Genomic DNA, 24221 nt, shown 5'->3' on the forward strand with positions numbered 1-24221 from the left:
GATTTCATTGACACAATTCTTGTAAGTAAGGTTAGCAGGACTTGGTTGTAAATTTCTACAATACATTTACAGATTTAAATACAATTTTCTGACATCACAGCATAATTTTGTTAAACTGGGCATATGTTCCCCTCCATTCTGTGTTGTACAGGGGAGCAGATGGAATTCAGTGTAGCTTGGCATACTGCATGCGGGCCTTTATGCAGTATCATCCCAAGTAACACATAGCCACTATCAGCTCCTTTGGAACACATACACAGCTGAGCTGCAAAATAAAAAAAGGGGCATGTCACCTTCAGGAAAGGGTAATATTCAGGGAACATCTGTTATACATAGAGTGGTTTCAATATAAAGAACTGTAACATGATAAAATATGCATCAGAAGTTGCTGCTGCTCTTGGGGGTAGAGCAGCCTTATTTCAGAATAACTGATGTTATTTCAAAATAACAATAAACATGTCTACACAGCAAGCCATCATTTCGAAATAATGTCAAGTTAGAGGACTTCTTACTTCGACTCCTGTAACCTTTATTTCATGAGGAGTAAGGATAGTCGAAGGGCGAGTGTTCTTCCTTCGGCTTCCTGCTGTGTAGACAGTGCCAAAGCCGAATTAAGCTATTTCAATTTCAGCTATGCAATTGATGTAGCTGAACTTGCCTATCTTAATATGACTTTTCCCCTGCTGTATAGATGTGCACAGGAAAAAGGAATTTACTCACTCCATGCAGTAATGACTGTTCTTTGAGGTATGTGTCCCTGTGGGTGCTCCACTGTTGGTGAGGGGTCATCTCTGGAGCTGCAGTTCGGAGCTTTTTCCCTAGCAGTTTATGTGCAGGAGGTTGCTGATGCCATTTTCAGTTTGACAGCTGCCTTGCGCGCAGCCCAACCCCTCCCCTTCAGTTCCTCAATTGCACCTGAGTATAGGTAACTCGGAGCAGAGGGGAGGAAGGGAGGATTGTGGAGCACGCTCGGGGACACACACCTTAAAGAACAATCGTTACTGCACAAAGTGAGTAACTTCCTTTTCTGGTGGTGACTACAAAGCAGTGCCCACTATCGACGGTGGAAATCGGAGTTACTACCTAATGGCGGAGGATAAGAGTGCTGTAGCCACCACTGTATTGCTTGCTAGTTGTGGCATGATGAAATGATGCCTGGTGAAGGTATGTTCAGATGAACAGGTAGCTGCCCAATAGATGTTGCTCAAAGGGACACTGCTCAGGAAAGCAGTAGTTGTTGCCGTTGCATGAGTGGAATGTGATCTTTGCAGAGTTGTCAAGGGCTTATTACGAAGATCATGGCAGTGGATGATACAGGATACTATCAGTTTGGAGATGCATTGGAAGGAGATGAGTGTACTCTGGAACGGTTAGCAACTGAGACAAAAAGTCATGCCGTTTTGTGGAACGCCTGCATTCTGTCAATGTAAAATGCTAGCTCACCATGAATGTGCAGGGTGTGAAGCATTGGGTCCCTAGGAGATGTATGCAGCTTTGGGGAAAAAATGGGCAGGACTCATTGTTGTAGAATGAAGTGGTGACTTTAGGGAGAAAGGAAGGGTGCAGACTTAAAATTACTCTGACCTTGGCAAAAATGGTGTAGGGTGGACCAGCCATTAATGCCCCTATCTCACTGACCCTCCTTGCGGAGGTGATGGCTACCAAAACCAGCACTTCATTGTGAGGAATGAAAGTGCACATGTGGCCATAGGCTCGAATGGGGGTCTCATAAGGCAGTTTAGGACTAGACTGAGGTCCCATGAGAGTGCAGGTGCTTTGGGGGGGGATAAAGGTTCTGGAGGCCTCTTAAAAACCTCTTGGTAACAGAATGGTTGAAAACTGATGAGCCGTCCACTTGTTCATGGAATGCAGCAATTGCTGTAAGGTATACCCTGGCCATGGAGACAGATAAGCCCCCTTCCTTAAGGTGATATATGTAGTCTAGAATAGAAGACATGGAGCATTCTGAGGATCAAGGTGGGTTTGTTGGCACCAGGATGTGAAGCGTCTCCATTTTTGAAGGTAAGTCTCTCTGGCAGATGGTCTCCTACTGTGAAGAAGAACTGATTTCACGCAGTCAGAGCAGTGGGATTCATCTCCCTGAAACCAGAGAGGAGCCAGGCATGGAGATGGAGCGTGTGAGGTTAGGGATGCAGTAGCGTGCCATGGTGTTGGGACAGGAGATCTTGTCTAGAAGGAAGCAGATACAGAGGTTCGTCCAACATATATTGGGGAGATAGGAACCAGGTCTGCCTGGACCATGACAGTGCTATCAGGATGACCAGAGATCTTTCTAGTCGTATCTTGAGCAGGACTCTGGAGATAAGAGGCACCGGAGGGAAAGCATAGTGTAGTGACTTGTCCCATGGAATCAGAAAGACATCCCCCTTGGAATCAAGACGAAGGCCTGCTCGGGAGCAGAATTGTGGGCACTTGATAGAATCATAGAATAATAGGACTGGAAGGGACCTCGAGAGGTCATCGAGTCCAGCCCCCCGCCCTCAAGGCAGGATCAAGCTCCGTCTACACCATCCCTGACAGATGTCTATCTAACCTGTTCTTAAATATCTCCAGAGAGGGAGATTCCATCACCTCCCTTGGCAATTTATTCCAATATTTGACCACCCTGACAGTTAGGAATTTTTTCCTAATGTCCAATCTAAACCTCCCCTGCTGCACTTTAAGCCCATTACTCCTTGTCCTGTCCGCAGAAACCAAGAGGAACAAATTTTCGCCTTCCTCCTTGTGACACCCTTTTAGATATTTGAAAACCGCTATCATGTCCCCCCTTAATCTTCTTTTTTCCAAACTAAACAAGCCCAGTTCATGAAGCCTGGCTTCATAGGTCATGTTCTCTAAACCTTTAATCATTCTTGTCGCTCTTCTCTGTACCCTTTCCAATTTCTCCACATCTTTCTTGAAATGTGGTGCCCAGAACTGGACAGAGTACTCCAGCTGAGGCCTAACTAGCGCAGAGTAGAGCGGCAGAATACTTGATGTTGTTGCTTGTTGCAAAGAGGTCAATTAGTGGATAACCCCACCTGCAGAAGATAGAAGAAACTACTGCTGATGGATGTAACTCCAACTTGTGGCTTGTGGAAAAATTGTGGCTGAGGCTGAAGGGCTTCGCGAGATGGGTCCATGAAGAGGGACGGGAGAGGGGGAAGGTGAGGGGAAAGCAACATGAATGGGATAGACAAGATTGCGTGAACCATCTCAAGAACCCACTGGTCTGAGGTTATCGTGTTCCAACGATGTAGAAAGGCACGAAGCCCGTGGTTGAACATAGGTTTCTGGCTTGTTGGTACTGGATGATAGAGGAGGTCAGACAGACCCATGATCAAGACTTCAAATTTGCTGCTTAGGGGCCTGAGAACCCGAGGAACGTGACCGAGGTGGACACTTCCTCTGGGATCTCTGTCTGGGATGGTTATGGTCATAAGGTTTATGCTGGGGTCAGCTATAGAAGCTGTCCCTGTTCTTGTTGTAAGGAAAGTAGCATCTGCGACGATATAGAGGGGTGACTAATGTGCAGTGGGTTGATCGGGAATCCTTACTATTATGAAAGACCTCGTCCGTATCTGCAACTAAAAGTTTTGCCTTCTCAAACGGGAGACCCTGAATTCTAGTCTGAAGCTCCTGAGGCACCACAGAAGGCTCTCCTAATGACTATGGCTGTGGCTGTAGCTCTAGTGGCTGTGTTTGCCACAACAATGGTGGATAATAAGGCTGTGTTTGCAATGGTGTGGCCCTCTTGAATCACTGCCCTAAGAATGGGTCTTTTGGAGTCTGGCAGGTGTTCAATCAGCTCAGCCAGCTTGGAGTAATCATCAAAATTGTGGTTCACTAGCAAGGTCAAATAGTTTGTTATGAGAAGCTGTAATGTGGCTGAAGAGTAGATCTTTTTGCCAGATAGGTCTAGTTTCTTGTGCTCTTTATCATTAAGTGTGCCATTGATCTGAGGGGCTTTAGAGGACTGATTAGTTGCGTCCACAATCAGGGAGTTCGGTTGTGGATGAGAGAAGAGAAATTCTAGACCCTTAGGGGTAACAAAGTATTTGAGGTCTGCCTTTTTGCAGGTTGGTTGGATGTAAGCAGGTGTCTCCCGGATGTCATCAGGCACCTCCATGATCGCATCATTAATTGGCAATTCTATTCACCCCAGGCAGCTGGGTATATGTTTTTTAAAAGGCGATGTTGCTTTTCCTTCAATTCTTGGAGCTGGACATCCTGAGAGGTGGCCACTCTTTTGAAAAGCTCTTGGAATTGTTTTAAATCATCAGAGGCATGTCTATCCTCTGGAATTACAGTATCCTCCAGGGCCAACGATGAATTATTGCCCAGAGAGTGATGAGGCACCTGCATATCGATGTCATCCCTGAGGATCTGACCTTCTTTCTCTTCAGAGTCAATTGTGGTGGGAATAGTGTGAGATGATGAGGGCAGAGGGAGCCCTTTTGAGGAGGTAGCTGGTTCTCTGGTACGGCATCTATCAGGTGCCCACTGCTTCCATCAAGCTCAATGGGAACTGTAGTGGGGGGGGGGGCAGGTAGTGCCATTCAGGATACCATGGTGTGTGGCATGGTCTGTCATTGTAGAGATAGTACTGTTGAGATGCAGTTGGGGGGTGGAGGAGTGTTGTGAAGAGAAAACACTCCTCTTGTCATAATAATGAAGCCTCTCATGCGGTGATGGAGACCTGGCATAGCCCCTGCATAAATGAGGGGAAGGGGACACCAGGGAAGGCTCCCTCGAAGGGCAAAGGGATTGTAAAAATACATAATTGGCCCTCCATGTTGGTAAATTGGGGTTACTGGTGGCTAGATTAGTATGGTGCAGGCGTACTGATGACCGCCACCTTGACAAAGCCTCTGAGGCACGAGAGCCATGTGAGGATGACGGCCCATCATCGAGTGGTGCCGTAGTCTTACAGGACCTCTTGGCAGGCCGGTCCCCACTCCTGTCCAGCGCCGTGCTTATAAGCACTGTAGATGGCAGTGCCAATGTGTGGTGGCGCAGTTTTTCCAGTGCCGAGAGTGAGCATGCCGACCCCACTTCTATTCTGGGGCTCACAGTCACTGTGCCTGTGGTGGGTGCTGGCACTGTAGTCACAGAGATGCTTGGCACATCTCTGGTCTGACTGGGGGACAGCCTAGGAGGCAATGACCTCGAGGGGTCAGGCTTCCTACCCCGACTTTTACTGGGGCTAACAGGCACCTCTGTCTCAGGATCTCCCACAGAAAGGGTAGACTGAGCTTTCTCTGAAGGCTGCAGAGCCTTTTTAAAGAGTATAATCTGGAGCTACGGTTCCAGGTCCTTTTTGGGTGGTAAGAGAGGAACTGAAGGGGAGGGGTTGGGCTGCACAGAAGGCAGCTGTCACACCGCCAGTGGTGTGAGCTGCCTCCTGCACATGTGCGGCCCAACAGTAAACTGCTAGGGAAAAAGCTCCAAACTGCGGCTCCAAGGATGACCCTTCGCCAATGGAGCACCGATGTGGACATCACCTGAAGAAGAACAGTAAGTCACTTTCACAACATATGAAGCCCACTTGGGCAAGGAGGTTAGATGAGTACATCAGCTAGGATGAAAGTGCACGGAAGCCAGCACATTTGCCATTTGGGATTTACATATGCATCAACATTCAAGGGGTTTAGACCCAACTTCTGATTAGTATTAATCAGTTAATGTTGTTACAGCACTGTGTCTAAGCAAAGCCCTCTATAAATCCTAAGTAGTAATATTATATTCCATAGATTCTTGAGTTGGAGCACTCAGCAGGCTACACCTCCTACCAGTTCTGCACCACAGCAGAGGAAAGAATGAAGATAAAAAAGTCTGGAGATTATTCAGTGGAAATTTTCCCTTTTTGTACATTTTAATGCTGGAAGGGAGGATATGACCCATCATCACATTCAATTATGTACATGCTATAATTATGTAATTTACATATGGATATACAAACATAGACACGTATTTTTAAATACAACTGAATTCCACAGAAGACACTAATATCAGCCCACCAAAGTAAGGACTTTCTGAGAAAGATAGTAAGGAGTGCAGTCCTGTATGGGTTTTATGAGCTCACTATGCATTCCAATGTGTATGCCTAAAACTTCTATTATGAAAAGTAAGCATAACAGGAGAGCTGTTTACTAAGCAGAAAAAAATGTATAAAATCTAAAACAATAAGTACTGTCTCTTTTTCGGTTGCCTTGTTCCAAAGTTGTTGATCTCTCAAGGCCCCCACTTATCTTTCTATTTACAGAAAAAATCTGAAAGAACATTGTTAGCTCAAGATAATAATTTTGACACAGAAGTGTTTCATCTTACTGAGCACTGAGAGCCCTTTCTCTGCTATTCTTGCAGTAAAAAGCACAAACCTCTATGATATGAAATACTTATGAATTTTAACAATTTCAAGAACAAATCAAAGTACAATGACTTGGTTCTTGACTACAGGTAAGGTGGTTTCAAAATAGAGAAGGCAGAAAAGGGTAGAGAGACTGAAACTGGGGGTGAGGAGTGATTGTATGTGACTTCTACACGTCTAGCTTTCAGAAATACATGCAGAAATGAACATCTATAATGGAGCTCCCAAACCTTACCGTTTACATGCAGAACACAAACACAAGACCAGTTCTTAAACAGTTAGAAGCTTGAAGAATTGCCTACGTACTGCTGTGCAGACCAGCACACCAAGCAAAGAGCATTAGAACTAGAGTAATGTTTATCCAGGTCAGGTTTCACTCCTTTCCCCCTTAAAAATTCAACAGATTCATATAGCAAATTAACTTGGTGCTGAAACTTTTCCTACAATATAAAAACATAAAGATATAGAAGAAAAATGTGGGTATCTTTTCACAACTGACTCTTCAAATAGCAAAGGTAGCAGCAAGTCCCACAGGACAAGTCTTCTTTCCCACAGCCAATGGAGGAGAAGGTCCCTGAGGAGAGGAGCAGACTGGCAGGCTTACAATAGACCTGGGAAAGTACAGCTGTCTGGCCTGGCCAATCTCCAGTTAAAAAGAGAGGTGGATAATTGGGAGGAAAAAAACCTGAAGTTGCCAATAAAACATTGTCTGTCAATAAAGTATAATACAGCAAATGGTGCATTTGTATTGAAAAGACATTTATGTTTCCATATAGATACACAAATTCTTTTCGGGCACATTTTGAAAGTCAGTTGTAGAGAACTGCCCCCTAATTTTTTTGCTAAAGTATCTTTATTTATTGTCTCCCATATACTTAAATCCATGTGAGTACATGGGATATCCTGGTGGTGAGACAAAACAAAAATGAAACATGCCCCTGGTTGAAAGCCTGGACTGGAGGAATCCAACTCCAACTGAAATGCAGCTTGTTATAATTGTAGATACAGGCATTCTCATGCAAAGTGTGCTGTTCACTTATTCTTCAACTCCTGTAATATCTTCATAAATTTATGTTTTATATATATGAAGGCAGTAAAATAGAGACATTAACTTGACCCCTTTTCCCATAAAACGGTCAATGCTTCAGATTCTTTTTCTGCACATTTTTAGCATGGCACCGTCTTCCTCATCCTGCCCCCTCTTTGATCCCACTGCTAGAATTCCCAAAAGTGGCAAAGATGTTAGGGGTCTACATTAATGGAGTAAATGAGTCTATAGGAATTCTCTTAGCTTTATGGCAAAAACCCATCATTGTTTCTAAGCAGCTGTTCTTGTTTCCTGGCCTGGCATCACAAAATTCCATTTGGGAACTTAACCTGAAAATGGAATTTAGACTGAAAATGCAGAAATCGATTTAAAAATTAACTGGTAGACTAGAGTTTAAAACCAAAACATACAAACCAAGATCACTGCAGCCAAAGGAAAGGAGTGTGGTCCTATCACACACAGGAGCCAGCACCCCATGCTGGCAGCTCCTCATGGCAGTGTGGCTGCACTACCTCCGACCTCCCCACTGGTGGGGCTGTATGACCCCAGGCATGGGATGCTGTGGTTGGAGGCAGGGTTGGGATTGATGCTGCTGCACTGCCAGGAGGAACTGCTGGTGCAGGGCGTGCTGGTTCTTGGGAATGGTGGGAGCACACTCCTCTCTACTGGGTGCTCGATAGTATAGCCCTGCAAATCCTGATGTCTATTCACGGATATGCACATATGAGGGTACACATTTCTATGCATACATGAACTTCTCTAGTTCTTTTATGAACCCTTTTACAATCTTGGCCTTCAAAACATCCTGGGTGTGTCTAGACTGGCAAGATTTTGCGCAAAAGTGGCTGCTTTTGCGCAAAAACTTGCCAGCTGTCTACACTGGCCGCTTGAATTTGTGCAAGAGCACTGACTTTGTAATGTACAAAATCAGTGCTTCTTGCGCAAATACTTTCACGCTCTCGCTCAGGGATAAGCCCTCTCGTGCAAGAATACTTGTGCAAGAAGGCCAGTGTAGACAGGCACCTACATTTTTGGCGCAAGAAAGCCCGATGGCTAAAATGACCATCAGAGCTTTCTTGTGCAAAAACGCATCTAGATAGGCATGGATGCTTTTGCGCAAAAGCAATTTTTGCGCAAACGCATCCTTACCAATCTAGACGCTCTTTTGCGGAAATACTTTTAACAGAAAAACTTTTCCATTAAAAGAATTTCCGCGAAATCATGCCAGTCTAGACGTAGCCCCTCTGTCCAAGAACTCCACAGGTTCACTATGCATTGTAAAAAGAAATACTTCCTTTTGTTTGAATGAAACCTGCTGCCTATTAATTTCATTTGGTGGGTCCTACTTCTTGTATTCTGAAGAGAAAATAATACATTCCATTTACTTTCTCAAAACCAGTCATGATTTTAATACACCACTACCACATTCTTTCTTAGTCATCTCTTTTTCAGCCTGAAAAGTCCTAGTCTTATCTCTCATCATATGGAAAGTATTCAATGCCTCTAATAAAACTGTTTCTGTACCTTTTCCAATTATAAAACATCTTTTTTTGAGATGGGGCAACTACATCTGCATGTAGTATTCAAGATATGGACATATTACATATGTATATAGAGCAATATAATATTGACTGTGTTATTATCTATCTGAGGGTCAGCAATCTTCGGCACATGGCTCATCAGGTTAATCTGTTGGCGAGCTTCCACACCTTTGTTTATGTTGACTGTCTGCAGGCACAACCTGGGCTGCTTCTTGCAGCTCTGACTGGCAAACTGTGGCCACTGGGAACTGCAGAAGGCTATGCCTGCAGAAGATCAACGTAAGTAAAATGTCTCATGGTCCGCCAGCACATTACCCTGATGGACTGTGTGCCAAAGGTTGCTGAAGGTGCCGAAGGATGCCTTTCCTAATGATTTCCAATGTTTTGTTAGCTTTAACTGCCACTGCCTATTTAGGGGAGATCTAAATATAACTATCTACAATGACTCCGAGATCTCTTTCTTGGGTAGCAATAGCTAATTGAGATTCCATCATTTTATATGTATAGTTACAATCATGTTTTCCAATGTGTATTACTTTGCATTCATCAACATTGAATTGTGCCCAGTTTTGTCAGATCCTTTTGCAACTCTTCACAGTCTACTTTGGACTTAACTATCTTAAATAGTTTTGTGTCATCTGCAAATTTTGCCACCTTACTTTGTACACCATTTTCCAGAGCATTTGTGAATATGTTGAACGGTTTTGGTCCCATCTTTTATCCATGAGAAGACTTTCCCTCTTATCGCATGACAGTTTGCTTTGATTAGGAACCTTTGATAAGGGACCTTAATAAAGGCTTTATGAAAATCTATGTACACTATATCCACTGGATCCCCTTTGTCCACATACTTGATGACCCTCTCAAAAACCTCTAATAGATTGGTGAAGCATGATTTCTCTTTATAAAAATATGTTGTCTTCCCCCAACAAATTGTGTTCATCTATGTGGCTGATAATTCTGTTCTTTACTATTGTTTCAACCAATTTGCCTGGTAGTGAAGTTAGGATTACCAGGCTCTAATTGCCCAAATTGACTCTGGAGCCTTTTTTTTCCCAAATTGGCATCATATTGCCTATCTTCCAATCATCTGGTACAGAAAGCTGATTTAAATGGAAGGCTATATATTACAGTTAATAGTTGTGCAATTTCACATATGAGTTCCTTCAGAACTCTTAGGTGAATATTGTGTTGTCCTGATGACCAATGTGCGCTAATCACTTCCATCCATGTGAGGATTTCTTTCATCCATGTGCAGAATAACTGTTTATGTGCATGGAGGCATGTCCAAATGTGCACCACCAGTAGAAACAAAAAACATAGCTGTGAGCACTCTGCTAATCAAGTGAGCAACATCTGAATCTCGCCTGAGTGCAGCACAAGTGCACAGATCATAGGGAACACTGCTAGTGATTTCTTACCTCCTCTAATGGCATATCAAGCTGGGTCAGTTTCTCAGATTTGTCACTTAAAAGGAATGGCTCAGGTTTAGGAATTTCCCTCATATACTCAGCCCTGAAGATTTAAAATATTCATTTGGTTTCTCTATCATGGCCTCATCTTCCCTGAGTGCTTTTTAACATCTTAATTGTCCAGTGGCCGCACTGATTGTTTAGCAGGCTTGCTGCTTTCTACTTTTTTTTCTGTTCTGTTTTCAGTCCTTGGCCAGCTGTTCTTCAAATTCTTTGTTGGCCTTCATAATTACATTTTATTCTTCACTTGCCAGAGATTATGCTCCTTTCCTGAATAGGATTTAATTTTCACATTTTAAAGGATGCCTTTTTGCTTCAATCTGCTTCTTTGACTTTGCTGGTTAGTCACAGTGGCACTTGCTATTCTTGCTTTAAAAAAAGGGGGGGGGGGTACACATTTAAATTGAGCCTCTATTATGGTATCTTTAAAAAGTTTCCATGCAGCCTACAGGGATTTCAGTTTTGGAATTGTACATTTTAATTTCTTTTTAACTAGCTTCCTCATTTTTGTGTAGATGCCCTTTCTGAAATTAAATGTTACCATGATGTGCTACTTTGGAGTCTCCTCCTCACCCTTGGGATGTTGAGATTTATTATGTTATGGTCACTATTACCAAGAGGTTCAGCTATAATCACCTCTTGGCCCAGATCCCAAAGGATAAATCAAGAATTACCACTTTTTTTGTGAATTTCAGGACTAGCTGCTCCAAGAATCAGTCATTTAAGGTGTCAAGAGACTTTATCTTTGTTTCCTGTCCTGAGGTGACATGTATCCAGTCAATATGGGGATAGTTGAAATCCCCATGATTGATTTTTTTTTAAAAAAATTGTGTAGCCTCTCTAATCTCTCTGAGCACTTCACAGTCACTATCACCATCCTGGTCAGGGGGTCAGCAGTATATCCCCACTGCTTTATTCTTACTATTCAAGCATGGATTTACTAGAGATTCTACAGTTTATTTAATTTAAGATTTTGATTTCATTTGACTTTGTATTTTCTTTCTAATAATATGGACAGAATAACTCCTTTGAGGGAGCAAAGCTATTAGATTTGGTGGGGCACCCTAAGCTTTAGGATGGAGCTAAAAACGATGGGGTTCAGAGTACAGGAGGAGGCTGGATGAGGGTTGGGGCAAGGTGGGGTGAAGGGGTGCATGCTCTGCGATAGGACTGGGGATGAAGCATTTGGGGTCCAGGAGAGAGCTCCAGGCTGGAGCAAAGGGGTTTGGAGTGTGGGAACTAGCTCAGGACCATAGGTGTGGTAAAGAGTCTGGGAGTTTTTAGGGTGTGAGAGCTTGTTAAGGGCAAGAGATTGGAGTGAGGGTCTGGGTAGCAGATAAGGTGTGGGAGGGGGCTCTTGGTAGGAGGTGAGGGTGCAGAGTCTAGGCAAGAGTTAGGTTGTGGGAGGAGGCTCAGGGCAGGGGCAGGAAGGTACAGGGAGCTTACCTGAGGCAGCTTCCCTTTGGTGGCAAGGCCTGGGGGAGGGAGGGGCTCCATGACTCTACATGCTGCCTCGCACTTACGTGTAGGTACCACCTCCCCCAGGTCCCATTGGCCACAAATCCCAGCCAATGGGTGCTACAGAGGCAGAGCTTGCAGGTGAGAGAAGAGCATGGACAGAGCTTCCAAGCACTTGTTGGTACATAGGTAAAATGGTGTCCCATCGATAATGCTCATTCCACCAAGTTTCTGTGATGCCTAGTACATCAATATCCTCATTTTTATGAGGAACTCACATTCTCCGATTTTAGTATTTAGATTTCTATCATTTGTATATAAGAACTTACAAATTTTCACTTTTTAGCTGTGTGCCATTATGAGACAGAATTGAATGGAACTCTATTTCATTTGACTGTTTCTAATGAGATCCTACTGACAGCAGAAAATTAAGAAATCTTTGCAGCTGAGCACAAAAAGCCATAATAAAATTAGTCAAAGTACTGAAGTTTATGATAAAATTAGAAAAAAATGCCCTTACTGTTCATAAAAGTCTACATGTGGTTTCCTAGTATTAAACTAAAACTCCAATTGATAAAAACATAGTGTATTACCCAAATATCTCATTTGGTGTTAGTAACTGATTTGGTCAGAGACAGCTGGCTAGATGGTCATTTCCTTGATACAGCAGTTTTGTTGCTAGCATTTCCCATGGCAACTGCTTACAGAAAACTGCAGACGTGCTTGTTTAAAACACAGAAGTCAGAAAAAAGTGGGAATATGAGGGAATGTAGATAAGGAAGAAATCAGATAGGGATATAACCTCATTTACTTCGAAACTATTAAAAGTTTCTAGTTTCTATACTGTGTAATTCTACACACTGATACTTCTAAATCAGAATGAGAAAAGTCCCTGGGACATCAAAAGGTAAGAGACTCTGTGTATAAACAAGCTGGTACTGTTCTTGGTCTGGGTAACATTGAAATCAGATGAAAATGAAGAATGGGAATTGCGTGCAAGTCCTGACATACAACAGCAAGGTAATCTCTTACCTGACCAAGTTAGGGATAACCAAGTTGGAGTGGATGATACTCTTGAACATAAAGATTCTTAGGTGGCGTCAGAACAAGTAGTGCAGTCTGACAGCTATTCACATTCTGGGCACAGAGAGAATGTGATAGAAGGTGTTCTGTCCGGGGGAAAAAACCTATGGGAGGAAGCAATGTTGAATAAAGTATTTCACAGGTCGTGTCAGTTTTGGGGAGACTCCCAACCTGAATCAGTTTCTCAGCAGAGGCAATCATCAAACTGTGAGGAACCATGAGATGGCATTTTTCCATAATCTTCTTGTTTGAATATCTCGTTAAATTAGTGCACTTGTGTAAGAACCAACCATTTCCAATGGCATGAAAAGCATTGGTGATGGTGTCAGACAGAAGAACAGAATTATGCCTGATCTTTCCTCACTAACCATCAAGGGTTGATATTTAATTAATTAAATAAATTGCAATGGCTTTTAATTATTCTGGGGATGTCAGGAATTGTGATAAGGCTGTCAATGGGGAGAACAGAACTTTTTTTTTATCAAAAATTCTGATGATCTCATGCTTACTTTTGGAGAATCAATTCAAAGTACCCATTTTAAAGAACAAATAATCACTCTTACTCAAAGAACAGAAAAAAATCAATAAGCTACATCAGACTTTAAGGGACTTTGTTCTATGAATAAACTCAAGAGTTCAGAATATTCTTTGAGATGTTAAAACACCGGTAACATTTTCGTTCATAAGATTGCTGTCAGGAAGGCTACTTCAGTTCAGATGCATATGTATGTTTGTTGCAAGAAGTAAAAGTATAATATTTTGTGTTGATGCTTTAGTATTTTGTCCCTTTTATACTATTTATCTATGGTGTGTACATTTGGGCAAAACTCTTTCAGAGAAACCAATTAGAAGTCATGAATCTTGAAGTATTTACCTCTAATTTTCCTATCCTAAGGTGCCTCTTGTCACAAGAACATAAAAATGGCCATACTGGGTCTAGCCCAGTATCCTGTCCTCTGACAGTGGCCATTGTCAGGTGCCCCAGAGGGAATGAATGCTCATTTCCAGAATCTGGCAAATAGAGGCTAGAGAAACCATTCCTGCCCATCCTAGCTAATAGATATTGATGGACCTATCTTTTATTTCAAGAATAAAGTTATTGTTAAATAGGCAACAGCATTTATGCAAATTTGTCCTGTAAGGGGGGTACAGTTGTGGATGAAAATCAAAATTTGATACTATATATTTGAAATTATAATACCACACCTTGTGTTGCAACAAATATTGAACAGACTATCATGTTGAAAGACTTGATCTTAAAAGTAGTTTTGATAATAAATTTTTAAAAATAGTTGTATATAGTAAAATAGGAAACACATGGTACATAAACCAAAAGAGAAATGGAATAGAAGTACTGCAGCATTCTAATCAGGAAAAGGATTTAGGGCTTATTAGAAAAAAATTCCAGCTGTGTGGATAGCAAGAAATGGGAAATAGATTTCTAGGATGCACTAACAGAAGGATGTAATACAAATTATTTTGCTTTTATTAGCCACTGGCTAGATAGCATTTATAATATGATTTTCAGTTCTGGTCACCATTTCAGGAAAAGGTATTATTGCCTTTATGTTTAAACCTTAGACATCAAAAAGGATGATTCCAGTATTAATAAATACAATGAAAAAACACTATCAACTATTTCAAAGACGAAGTTTCAAAGTAATTTAATAGGAAGTAATCAAAGTTGTTAAAAATGCTGAACAAAAAGAATGAGTTCAAAGTGTTCTGTCTGGTGAAAGGGTTAAAATAAGTCAGGGACATAATCTAAAATTGAGGCATAAACCAAAAGTTCTGGCAAAACCATGATCATGCAGAATCAGTTGCTTAGAAAGAGCAATATGAATCAGATAGCATAAAAAAATCTTAAAAGACAGCTAGACATTTTTATAGAATGAGAAGACTAAAGTATACAGCAGCTGGCATGACTGAAATAACTTAATGGAGACATGCTTGTTCAGTACACAAGACTTATTGCTCCAGTGACTTTTTAAAAAGTATATGGAGGTTTTTTCCACTACGGCCAAATGTCCAGTTTGATAAAAATTCCCTCTTTGGTAATATTTTCCATATTTAATAATTCTCTGTACTGAGGTCAAGGCAAGATGAAAAGTACCAATTATAGAATTCCCCTTCAAAATCAAACCTTTGTAACAACAGATCTATTTGGACTTTGATCTCCAGTGGGTGTTTTTTTCTTCCTTTGGTGGAAGCCAAAAAGTGATTTGAGTGGCACAGGACACCATATCCAGCCAGAAGCTATTTCTATCCTAGACATTTTTTCACCAAATTTCCCAGTTTGCTACTACTGTGCAGCTGTACAGGTGATAGCACAAGTATAGATCAACCACTGACATTTAACCACTATGCTATAGATCAAAATGCTTGAAAATTATACACAAAAATTTGCAGACACAAACAAGGGCCAAGTTTTTAAAAAACCTAATATTAAGCTCCTGTATCCATTTAAGTGCCATTTGATATTAAAAAGTGCTGAATACCCAACAAACTCTGACTTCAGATTAACAAAAAGCATTTTAAATCTATTTAAACAAACACCACCTAGCTTAAATTTTAGTTTCAAAATGATGGTTTTCCATCTCTGAGTGTACCGGTGCTGGAACTACAGGTGCAGAAGATGCTGTAGCACCCCCAGACTTGAAGTGGTTTCCCTTATATACAGGATTTACAGTTTGGTTCCATGACTCGTAGCAGTCCCACTATACAAACTGTTCCAACGTCACTGTCTAAGTGCAATCGAGAATGATGACAGAGCCAGCACTTCTGACACCACTTTGAGCAGTTGACTTTTGACCACTCTTCCATTTTCTTTACCTTGGAAGACATTTTTTCTTCACAGAAAAAGCAAGACCTTTTCCTTTCACTATCTTACTCAATATACATTTCCACCCACAAACCAGCCCTTTAATTTGAAAAAGAATACCCATTTACTGAAGAGAAAGAATACTCTAGTGCAGGTACACAGAAAACAATAATTGATTCAGTAGGAAAGAATTGGGCTCTTGGGCTTTATTCCTGCAATGATCTCTGTGTGGATGAACCTTTGAGCCTACATGAAGTTCACTGTAAGTTTGGAACCTCAGTCTACATAACTCTACCAGTCATTTGATACTGAAGAATTCACAGGAAACAACAAATATCATTGCCCCTTTTAATTACATTTGAAAAATAGCTCCCTTTGCTGTCTCTATATTTACATTTAATTTGTTTCGCAAAGCACCCCAAAAAAGATTTACCTAAATGCCTTTTGCTGATATTCAGCAACAGATCACACCTTACATTCACAGTTCAATTTTTGTATAAAAAGAAATTGAGGAATTAATATAAGCCAATTGCATGAGTTGTTTTTTGATTAATAGAACCCCTCATCCAGATATGATGACAAATGCAAACTTCTAAATAGCTTTCTGTGTTACAAAAATAAGCAATACGAATGGTTGACTAAATTTGCTTGCTAGTCTTCTTGTATTCTGACCTGTATCTGGCTTGATGTGTATAACATGTTGCTGCACAAAATGTAATAATATAAATTCTGTCTTTTAACCCTTTACTAAGAATGAACCTGCTTTGTTTAGATGATTAGGGCATAACTTTCCTAATTGCACTTTTTTTAAGTCTTTCATAATTCTATCATACTTTCTGGTAACCTGTTATGTTGAAGCCTGGAGACCCTGTCCTCTGTTTTCTATAAAAAAACTGAGAAACTTACATCCATGTTCAAACAGTTTCTTAAAAAAGAAAAAAGTCCAGCACTGCATCTTTATACAGATCAATGTCCAATTATAAGCAGAGTCACTGTGGTAAAAGGTCAGGAAAAAATAATCTTTCTGGCATTTATTACTTGGAAAACAAGGCCTTATATGAGGTGAACCCTCCAATACATAAAGAATAAATTATACTGCAGCATTACAACTATTGTACACCACAAAAAATATATTGCAATCTCAACATAATCAGAAAAATGAAGTAGAGCATGTATTTGCTGATGAATGTGCTACAGATACAGACTGTGCTGGAGGCAAAAATCTAGTTGCAATTAATCACCAATTAATAAAAAGCTTATAATGTATTTCTGTTTAATTATAAATATAGGTTCTCATTAAGAATGACTTAATTAATCAATTTTTAAAATATCCTTAATATTGTGAATCACTTTCCACACAACAGACTAAAATGACTAACAAATATGTGACATTAAATTCAAAAGAATTCATTTGTTCGTTTCCTCATTGCTTTCCAGAATAAAAGCAAAACACACAAACACACATGATGCTGGAGTGTTCAGTTTGTCTGACATTGGTAGGAAATGTCATATGTCTTTTAAAATAGAAGATATCATATTTAGTGAAAAGGCATCCAGAAAAAAAATGAATTGGATACAGACTGTGAGGCAATAAACATGCTTATTTATCAGAATGTATACATATAGAGCATTGCCGCTCTCCTTGTATAAATCATTGTAGCAGCTTCACAGACACTTATCTGCATCTTTCTTAGGTTTGAATGAAATGATTATACTGAAAATCATATGATGCCATTATTTGACACTTTGCTTCTTATATTGCTATGAACAGTGAACTCAACATTACAAATGGGAAAACATAGCCATGAACTGAAAATTTCTTTGGTTTTATTTTTATAATATCCCAGGTATTTTGTTAAACCTTACTCCAAACTATGTAAACTATGGAAATGACTAGATGTAATTTTATCTGTTGTTAGAATATCTAGTTTCAATTTTCAAGGCGTGCATTGGCTGAAAGACTTTACACTAAATACTCTTATGGAAATACCCATGAAAACAAACTATACTCTAATAGTTTTGGAAAACTATTAATTTTAATGATTTTTATAATCTTCATTGGAATAAAACAAGAAAGGCTATTGCAATTTCATGTTTATACTTAAAGATAATGAACATGCTTTGCTCTGAGCCAAGATTTACTTTTTCATCTGATAGTATTATCAATGAGCTAGTCTACCATGATAAACTCCAGTAATAGGTTTATAATAATTGCTTAAGCTTTAACTTTGTAAGCATTGGATGCTTCACTCACCTTGCTCAAGCGGCTGGCTTTTAGTTGAAGTAGTTTTCATCTTGAGTGCCTCCCTAACAGACATGTCACAGCAGGAGCCTTTGTTAGTGTCTTGGTCACTGTCAGCCTGATCACTGTCCCCATGCCCGCTGTCCCTCAAGCTGGCTCTTTCTGGGTCCTTGAACGTGGAGCTACTGAAATACATATTTAAAAAGAGAGAGAGAGAGAGATTTGTATTTACTTGTTCCAGTTTGAATGGTACTCTCTGGCAAAGCAATTTTGACAAGAATGCAAATGGGGAAGCCAAGAAAGTTATTTAATAGGCCTTACCTTTGAACAAACTGCTGCCTGCTGCCCATGTAATTGGGCTCTGCGGGAAAATTGTCTGTCTGTGAAAGAGAAGGAAAAAATACGTATAGTTGTACACTGGACAAATCTCCTGCAGAGCAACAAGATTTCCTAGAGGAGAAATGATTAATAATTCAAAAAAATCCCTTAATCTTCAGATTTGTACATTTTAATTAAATTGGAAAATGCTGGCATGTAATTATGTACTCAGAACAATTAAATGATTCCGGTCCACAAATTACCTGCTAAAGTAAACAATGAGACTCCAATAAGTGGTATTCTCTGTCAGTAACCTGACAGATGACAATGTTTATGTGTTTTCATTAGGTAGATATTAAGACTGATGGTTATTAGAAAGGAAAGAAAAAAAATTACCTAATTTTTGCATATTACAAAAGTGAATTATTCAATAATATTCATTTTTAACATAGTTACATCATCTACTGGGATTCTGATGCTCTTACTGCTGAATACAGTTTCATTTACACTAGTACATTTCATTTGAACTGGAAAAGAACATAGTTTAAGAATCTTTATGTTCATGGCTTATGGGTCTTTTCTTTAATATTACTAGAAACAGATGCAATCATTATGCACATGTTTGATTTTATCTCTCTAATTCATTCTCATCAGTATTAATAGATGTTTTTGAACAATAAGGTTTGCCTGTACACAATAACATTAAATGATTATTGTTGCCAAACATTTTTTTTAAAAGAAGATATATTATAGTCTGTTACTAGTGTATTTTTAGCAGTATGAGCTAAGTATCTGTAGAACAGGAGTGTTTACAGCATCCAGACTGACGTGGAGTTCTGCCAAAGGGAACTGAATTCCCCTTGTATCATCAACTAAAGTTCTTTGGGAGAAAAAGAGAGAGAGACTGAGACTGCATCTTTCATAAAACACCATATACTATACATTCATACACATCACTTCTTGCAGCTGACTTAGTGACAGGGCTTCTACTGTTTTCTGAAACACTTCATATCATGTCATTATGCGCCCCAGCAATGAGTTCTGGAACAGCATCTAGCACATAAGTACCAGTAACACAGCGAGCACTCAATTAATGAAGCAGAAGGCCAAAGGTAAGATTTAATGTTGCAGTACAAGTGTTTACATAAATAACTAGTCTTTTAAATATTTACTTTTTCGATATGCTCCCAACTTAATATACTAGGTATGTTTGTTGTTATATGCAATGGATGAAGATCCATGGTAATAAAAATGATATGTTGCTCTTTCTGGGATGCATGGGAAGTTTCCTACATTTGAAATCTACTGCTCTGTGTCACTTGCTGCAGCCAACTATCAAACAACTATCACTCTCCCAGTATAGTAAAATAAACTTATCAATATAACTTGTGATTTAGGGTTTTTTTAAACTACAGATTATTTTGGGGAAAAAACTACATGTTCTCATCTACCAGCTAATGAAGAGTATTTATACTGTGGGTTGTCCCCCGTGCCCTCCCCCCCCCCCCACACACACCCTTGCTGCTTATTAACTTTTTGGCACAGACAGCTAGTACAGTATTATAAAGTATTTTGTATTAATATTTGAAACAGTTTCAAATTTCAGATTTGGCATGCATAACAATGTTTGATTTAAAAATAATCTGATTTTGCATATGCAAGAATGTTCTTTTAAGATGTGGAGCAATGCAATTCATATGTCTGACAATACAATCACACTTTCACTCCTGTTTTCAAAATACAAATATTTTAGATTTACAGCTCCAAATCACTGTTGTAGCATCAAACCTTCATAATGCTTTTCAAATATAGGGGTTTATATACACATATTGCAAGTGATTTTATTTAGGTGTTAGAAAGTAAAATGGAATTTTGCAGTGGGAAATATCATATTCTTAGGTATAACCTAGAAAATGTAGTCTAGAGAACTGGAATTCTGGAGTTACGGGTTCTAATCCCAGCTCTTTGCATTGGCTTTTCATGTGATTTTGGGCACGTCTCTTAGGTCCAGATTTTCAGAACTACTCAGTTCTCACTATTGGTGCTAGATTTTGAAAAGTGCTCATAGTAGGAAGCTTCAGGGAGCTGAGCACCTTTACTTCATTAAGAGTATGTCTACAGTATGGGATAAAGTTGAACTAAGATACACAACTTTAGCTGCATTAGTTGCATAGCTGAAGTCAAAGTAGCTTAACTTGGCTTTTGGTGCTGTCCACACTGCAGGAAGCCTCCACTAGCTTTTTATTTATATTAAGAGTGTCACTTAACATGTAGGCGGTAATGTATGTATATAAAAAAAATTACAGTTTTGAAATTAGGCATTTAAAAGAATTAAAATTAAAAAAAGTATGGACTGAGGGAAGAAAGATAAGTATATAAATATTCTTACAGTTTGTGTGCTATCTTCAATGTTCATATGTAAAATACCAGATTACATATTCCAAAACAACCTTAATTCTGCCCCTATAGCACTGCTCAATCACATCTTTTAGATCAGAAACCCTCTTATACGTGCCCATTCTATACTATATACATTCTGGTTATGTCTACACTAGCTCGTTAGTTCGAGCTAGGTAGGGTAATTAGGGCAACTGGAGTTGCAAATGAAGCCCGGGATTTAAATATCCCGGGCTGCATTTGCATGTTTCCGGGCGCCGCCATTTTTAAATCCCCCTTAGTCTGAACTCCGTGCCCGCGGCTCACGCTGCACGGAGTAGGTAGTTCGAATTAGAGATCCTAATTCGAACTACCGGTACTCCTCAATGGAATGAGAATTTTGTTCACTATACCCATCCATCTATTGCCCATAGATTTTTTGAACCCATTTTATTCTGAGACCTTCAGGGTTATGCTATTAAAAATGAATTTCCTTTCCTTCACCAGGGCTTGCACAATACTTACTTACATAGAGAAGGAGAGATAGAGTAGGTCCTTTTGTAATCCATGGGCCAATGTCAATGTATACCTGAGAAATGGGTATGGCTTTTCTCCCTCTTTGTCTTCTAATGCTGGGATCATCTGAAGGTAATTTGAGGCCTGGTGAACCCCCAAAGCCATGTTACACTGTTCAATACATTACTCCATTCCTGGACCATTATGCTTTCTACCATACCTCCTTTAGTCTCCAATGCCAAAGGGGATTGGAATATGGTGCAGATTTATACCACCTAGGGATTTGTTTCTCAAGGAGAAACCCCATTGACTGAATGAACTATCTGTCTGTTTCCACTGCCAGTGCATCAAAGAGGATGTAGGGGGCGGGCAGCGAAAGAATCTAGAACAAAGAATAATAAAATGACTAGTATTGTAGATGTTATGGTATTAAGCATAATCCTGTTAGATGGATGGCAGCTTGATATACAGCAACAGAGTTAAGGTTGTTTCTTTGATTATTAGATGTGACATTTTACAAAGGTACATTTATTCAAGAGGCTGTATGGAGTGTTTGATTATTTCCTTCCCATTTCAATTATTTTAATATTTTTAGTATAAACCAATATTTTTGATATACATATATTTGAATGTAAATGTTCAAGTGCATTTTAGATGAAAGTATTTTTCTATGCCACATTACAAGGGATGAAAAAATAGGGTTCATAATGGAACCCTAATTGTAATCTTAACTAGAGAGCTGTTACTATGAAGTTCCATATTCACAGTAAAAATTAATGTAACTCAATAATAACTTGACTGATATTCTTCATATTATACTTAGCGGAAAAACAAATAATTGGGTGCCATCCTATAATAAATCCATTATTACAGAAGAACACACAACTACTAGATAATCTATGTATAGCCACAGAAGTAAGTGTAAAATCCTGGTCCTTCGACTCCAGCAATATACACCTTTGTCACTTAAACTTGGAAACTCCCAACCTGTGATGAGATACAAAAGGGCTGTAAGATGCTAGCAGAGCCACTAGAGGGCAAAATCCTTACATACACTATTCTTACAATTACTATAACCCTTGATAATAAACACTAAACATTAAGCCTTGAGCTGAAATTTAAAAGGTGCTTAAAGGAGTCATCTTACCAACTCACATTAATGTAAATGATTTGGGGGCCTACCTCAATTGGGTTGTATAACAATCACAGTCTAAATGAGCAGACATTAACAAATTTTAAAAATTCAACACTGATAAAAATGTATATGAAATATTTTCATCAAACTTCATCTTAAATATTTTCAGCAGATGTATTAGTCATACTACTTTATACCCACACAGCTGCAGTTCTAAGATAAGTATGGTTTTTGAAAAATCTACCACCAGCAAAAAGCATTTTGTTGCGTTCTGACTACCCCAAACCTTTCTGTGTGATTAGTTGCAGTTATTACTAATGCCATACTGTATTATAATATTCCTTAATAACTTCTGAACTAATTTACATGGAACACACTCATTTGTACAGTTTTATTGACTGTAATAGGATTTTTATTACTTGAGTAGATGATAAGACCTCAAATCCCACTGGAATCATACAACCAGAGTGATACAGTCAAACTTTAAGAGTCAGTGGAAATACACCAGCAGTGGAATTTGGTCATTTGTGTTTGGAAAATGAACACAAAAGGACAAGCAAACTACACCCCTGTTAAACAGTATTTATTTGTATCAAGATTTTAAATGTTGAAATCTAAGCACTTCCCTGGATCATTTTAATTCCTGGGAAATCATTTAGGCTATATCTACACTAGAGGCTTTTTTTTCCAGAAAAATGGTTGTTTTTCCGAAAAAAACTCCACTTACGTCTATACTGCAATAAAGTTCTTTCAAAAAAAATTGAAAGAACAGAGGGGTTTTTCCGACATTGGTAAACTTCTTTCTATGAGGAAGAAGCCTTTTTCTGAAAGAGCTCTTTTGGAAAAAGGTGTGTGTGGACAGGAAAAAGAGAGTTCTTTCGAAAGAAGAGAAAAGAGGAAAAAGCACAGGTGCCTTGGTGGGCACTCCATCTATAGTAATCACAGCTTAAATGCGAGATAGCATCCATTCAGTGTGGACGCTATCGTTTGAAAAAGCAGATCGCTTTTTCGATGGGCTGTGGCAGTGTGGACTCTCTCTTTCAGAAGAAGTTTTTTCACAAGATCTCTTCCGGAAAAGCTTCTTCCGAAAGAAGCCTGCCGTCTAGATGTAGCTTTATTGCTCAGCTTTTGTCTGAACTAGAATGTTGGTAGATGTTCCAGAATCAGAACTGAACTACCAATTATAAATATCAGAACTGCCCACAGAACCATTGCATAGCAGAGCCTAGCTAGGACAGCCTCTTCTGCATTCTAGGGAAATGTTTTCTACATCAGATTCGGATATATTTGGGCAGACAGGTGATTACATTTTACACGTATTCAGTGACCTGAAATCCCCATATTAGGTGCAGGGTAACAGCTACTCATCTGAAGCCTGGAGTAGCCCATTCAAGGGGCTAAAATAATGCACCCTGGACTGCTCCCCAACTGAACAGGCACATTGCTAATCCACCTTACCCCAAAGCCCTCACTAGTGACAGCTTGTAGGATCAAATTTTGGAGCTTTTGTTTGGAATTCAAAATGTTCACTGTGTAAAATTAATTAATGCAGTGCATTAGAGAGAGATCCAATATGGTGATGATGAAGTGGTGATGAAGAACACACATATAAATTCTACTACTAGTCATAGAAATGCTGGCCAGATGGAATTTTAAAATGCATTCTGTGGTACACACGTCTCTATCCACGTTCTGTGATCCTAGCTGAGATTTGTGTAACACAGAAGAAATGCATTTCATTATACCAATAATGCTTTTGCTTATTACTTACATATGGGGAACTTAGAATTTTCAATTTCCCATTTGAGCCACAAGTTTGCATATCCATTGGTTAGTGTATT

General features: G+C 39.5%; 1 protein-coding gene across 7 annotated transcripts in view; it reads right to left on the minus strand.

Annotated features, from left to right (window-relative positions):
• Positions 1–24221, minus strand: part of PCDH17 (protocadherin 17) — a 117578-nt gene that overhangs the window by 63048 nt on the left and 30309 nt on the right. For 5 of the 7 annotated variants that reach the window (XM_075918933.2, XM_075918930.2, XM_075918929.2 and 2 more), the window contains 2 exons: positions 18357–18415; positions 18048–18220 (listed from right to left, as the gene is read on the minus strand). In XM_075918933.2, coding sequence (XP_075775048.1) covers positions 18048–18220; positions 18357–18415 — 232 coding nt within the window. Of the gene's footprint in view, positions 1–12921; positions 13077–18047; positions 18221–18356; positions 18416–24221 lie in introns of all 7 variants that reach the window. The other 2 variants (XM_075918932.2, XM_089775447.1) reach the window with 2 other exon arrangements.

Source organism: Pelodiscus sinensis, chromosome 1, assembly GCF_052426305.1.
Source record: "Pelodiscus sinensis isolate ZL-2025 chromosome 1, ASM5242630v1, whole genome shotgun sequence".
Taxonomy (NCBI): Eukaryota; Metazoa; Chordata; order Testudines; family Trionychidae; genus Pelodiscus; species Pelodiscus sinensis.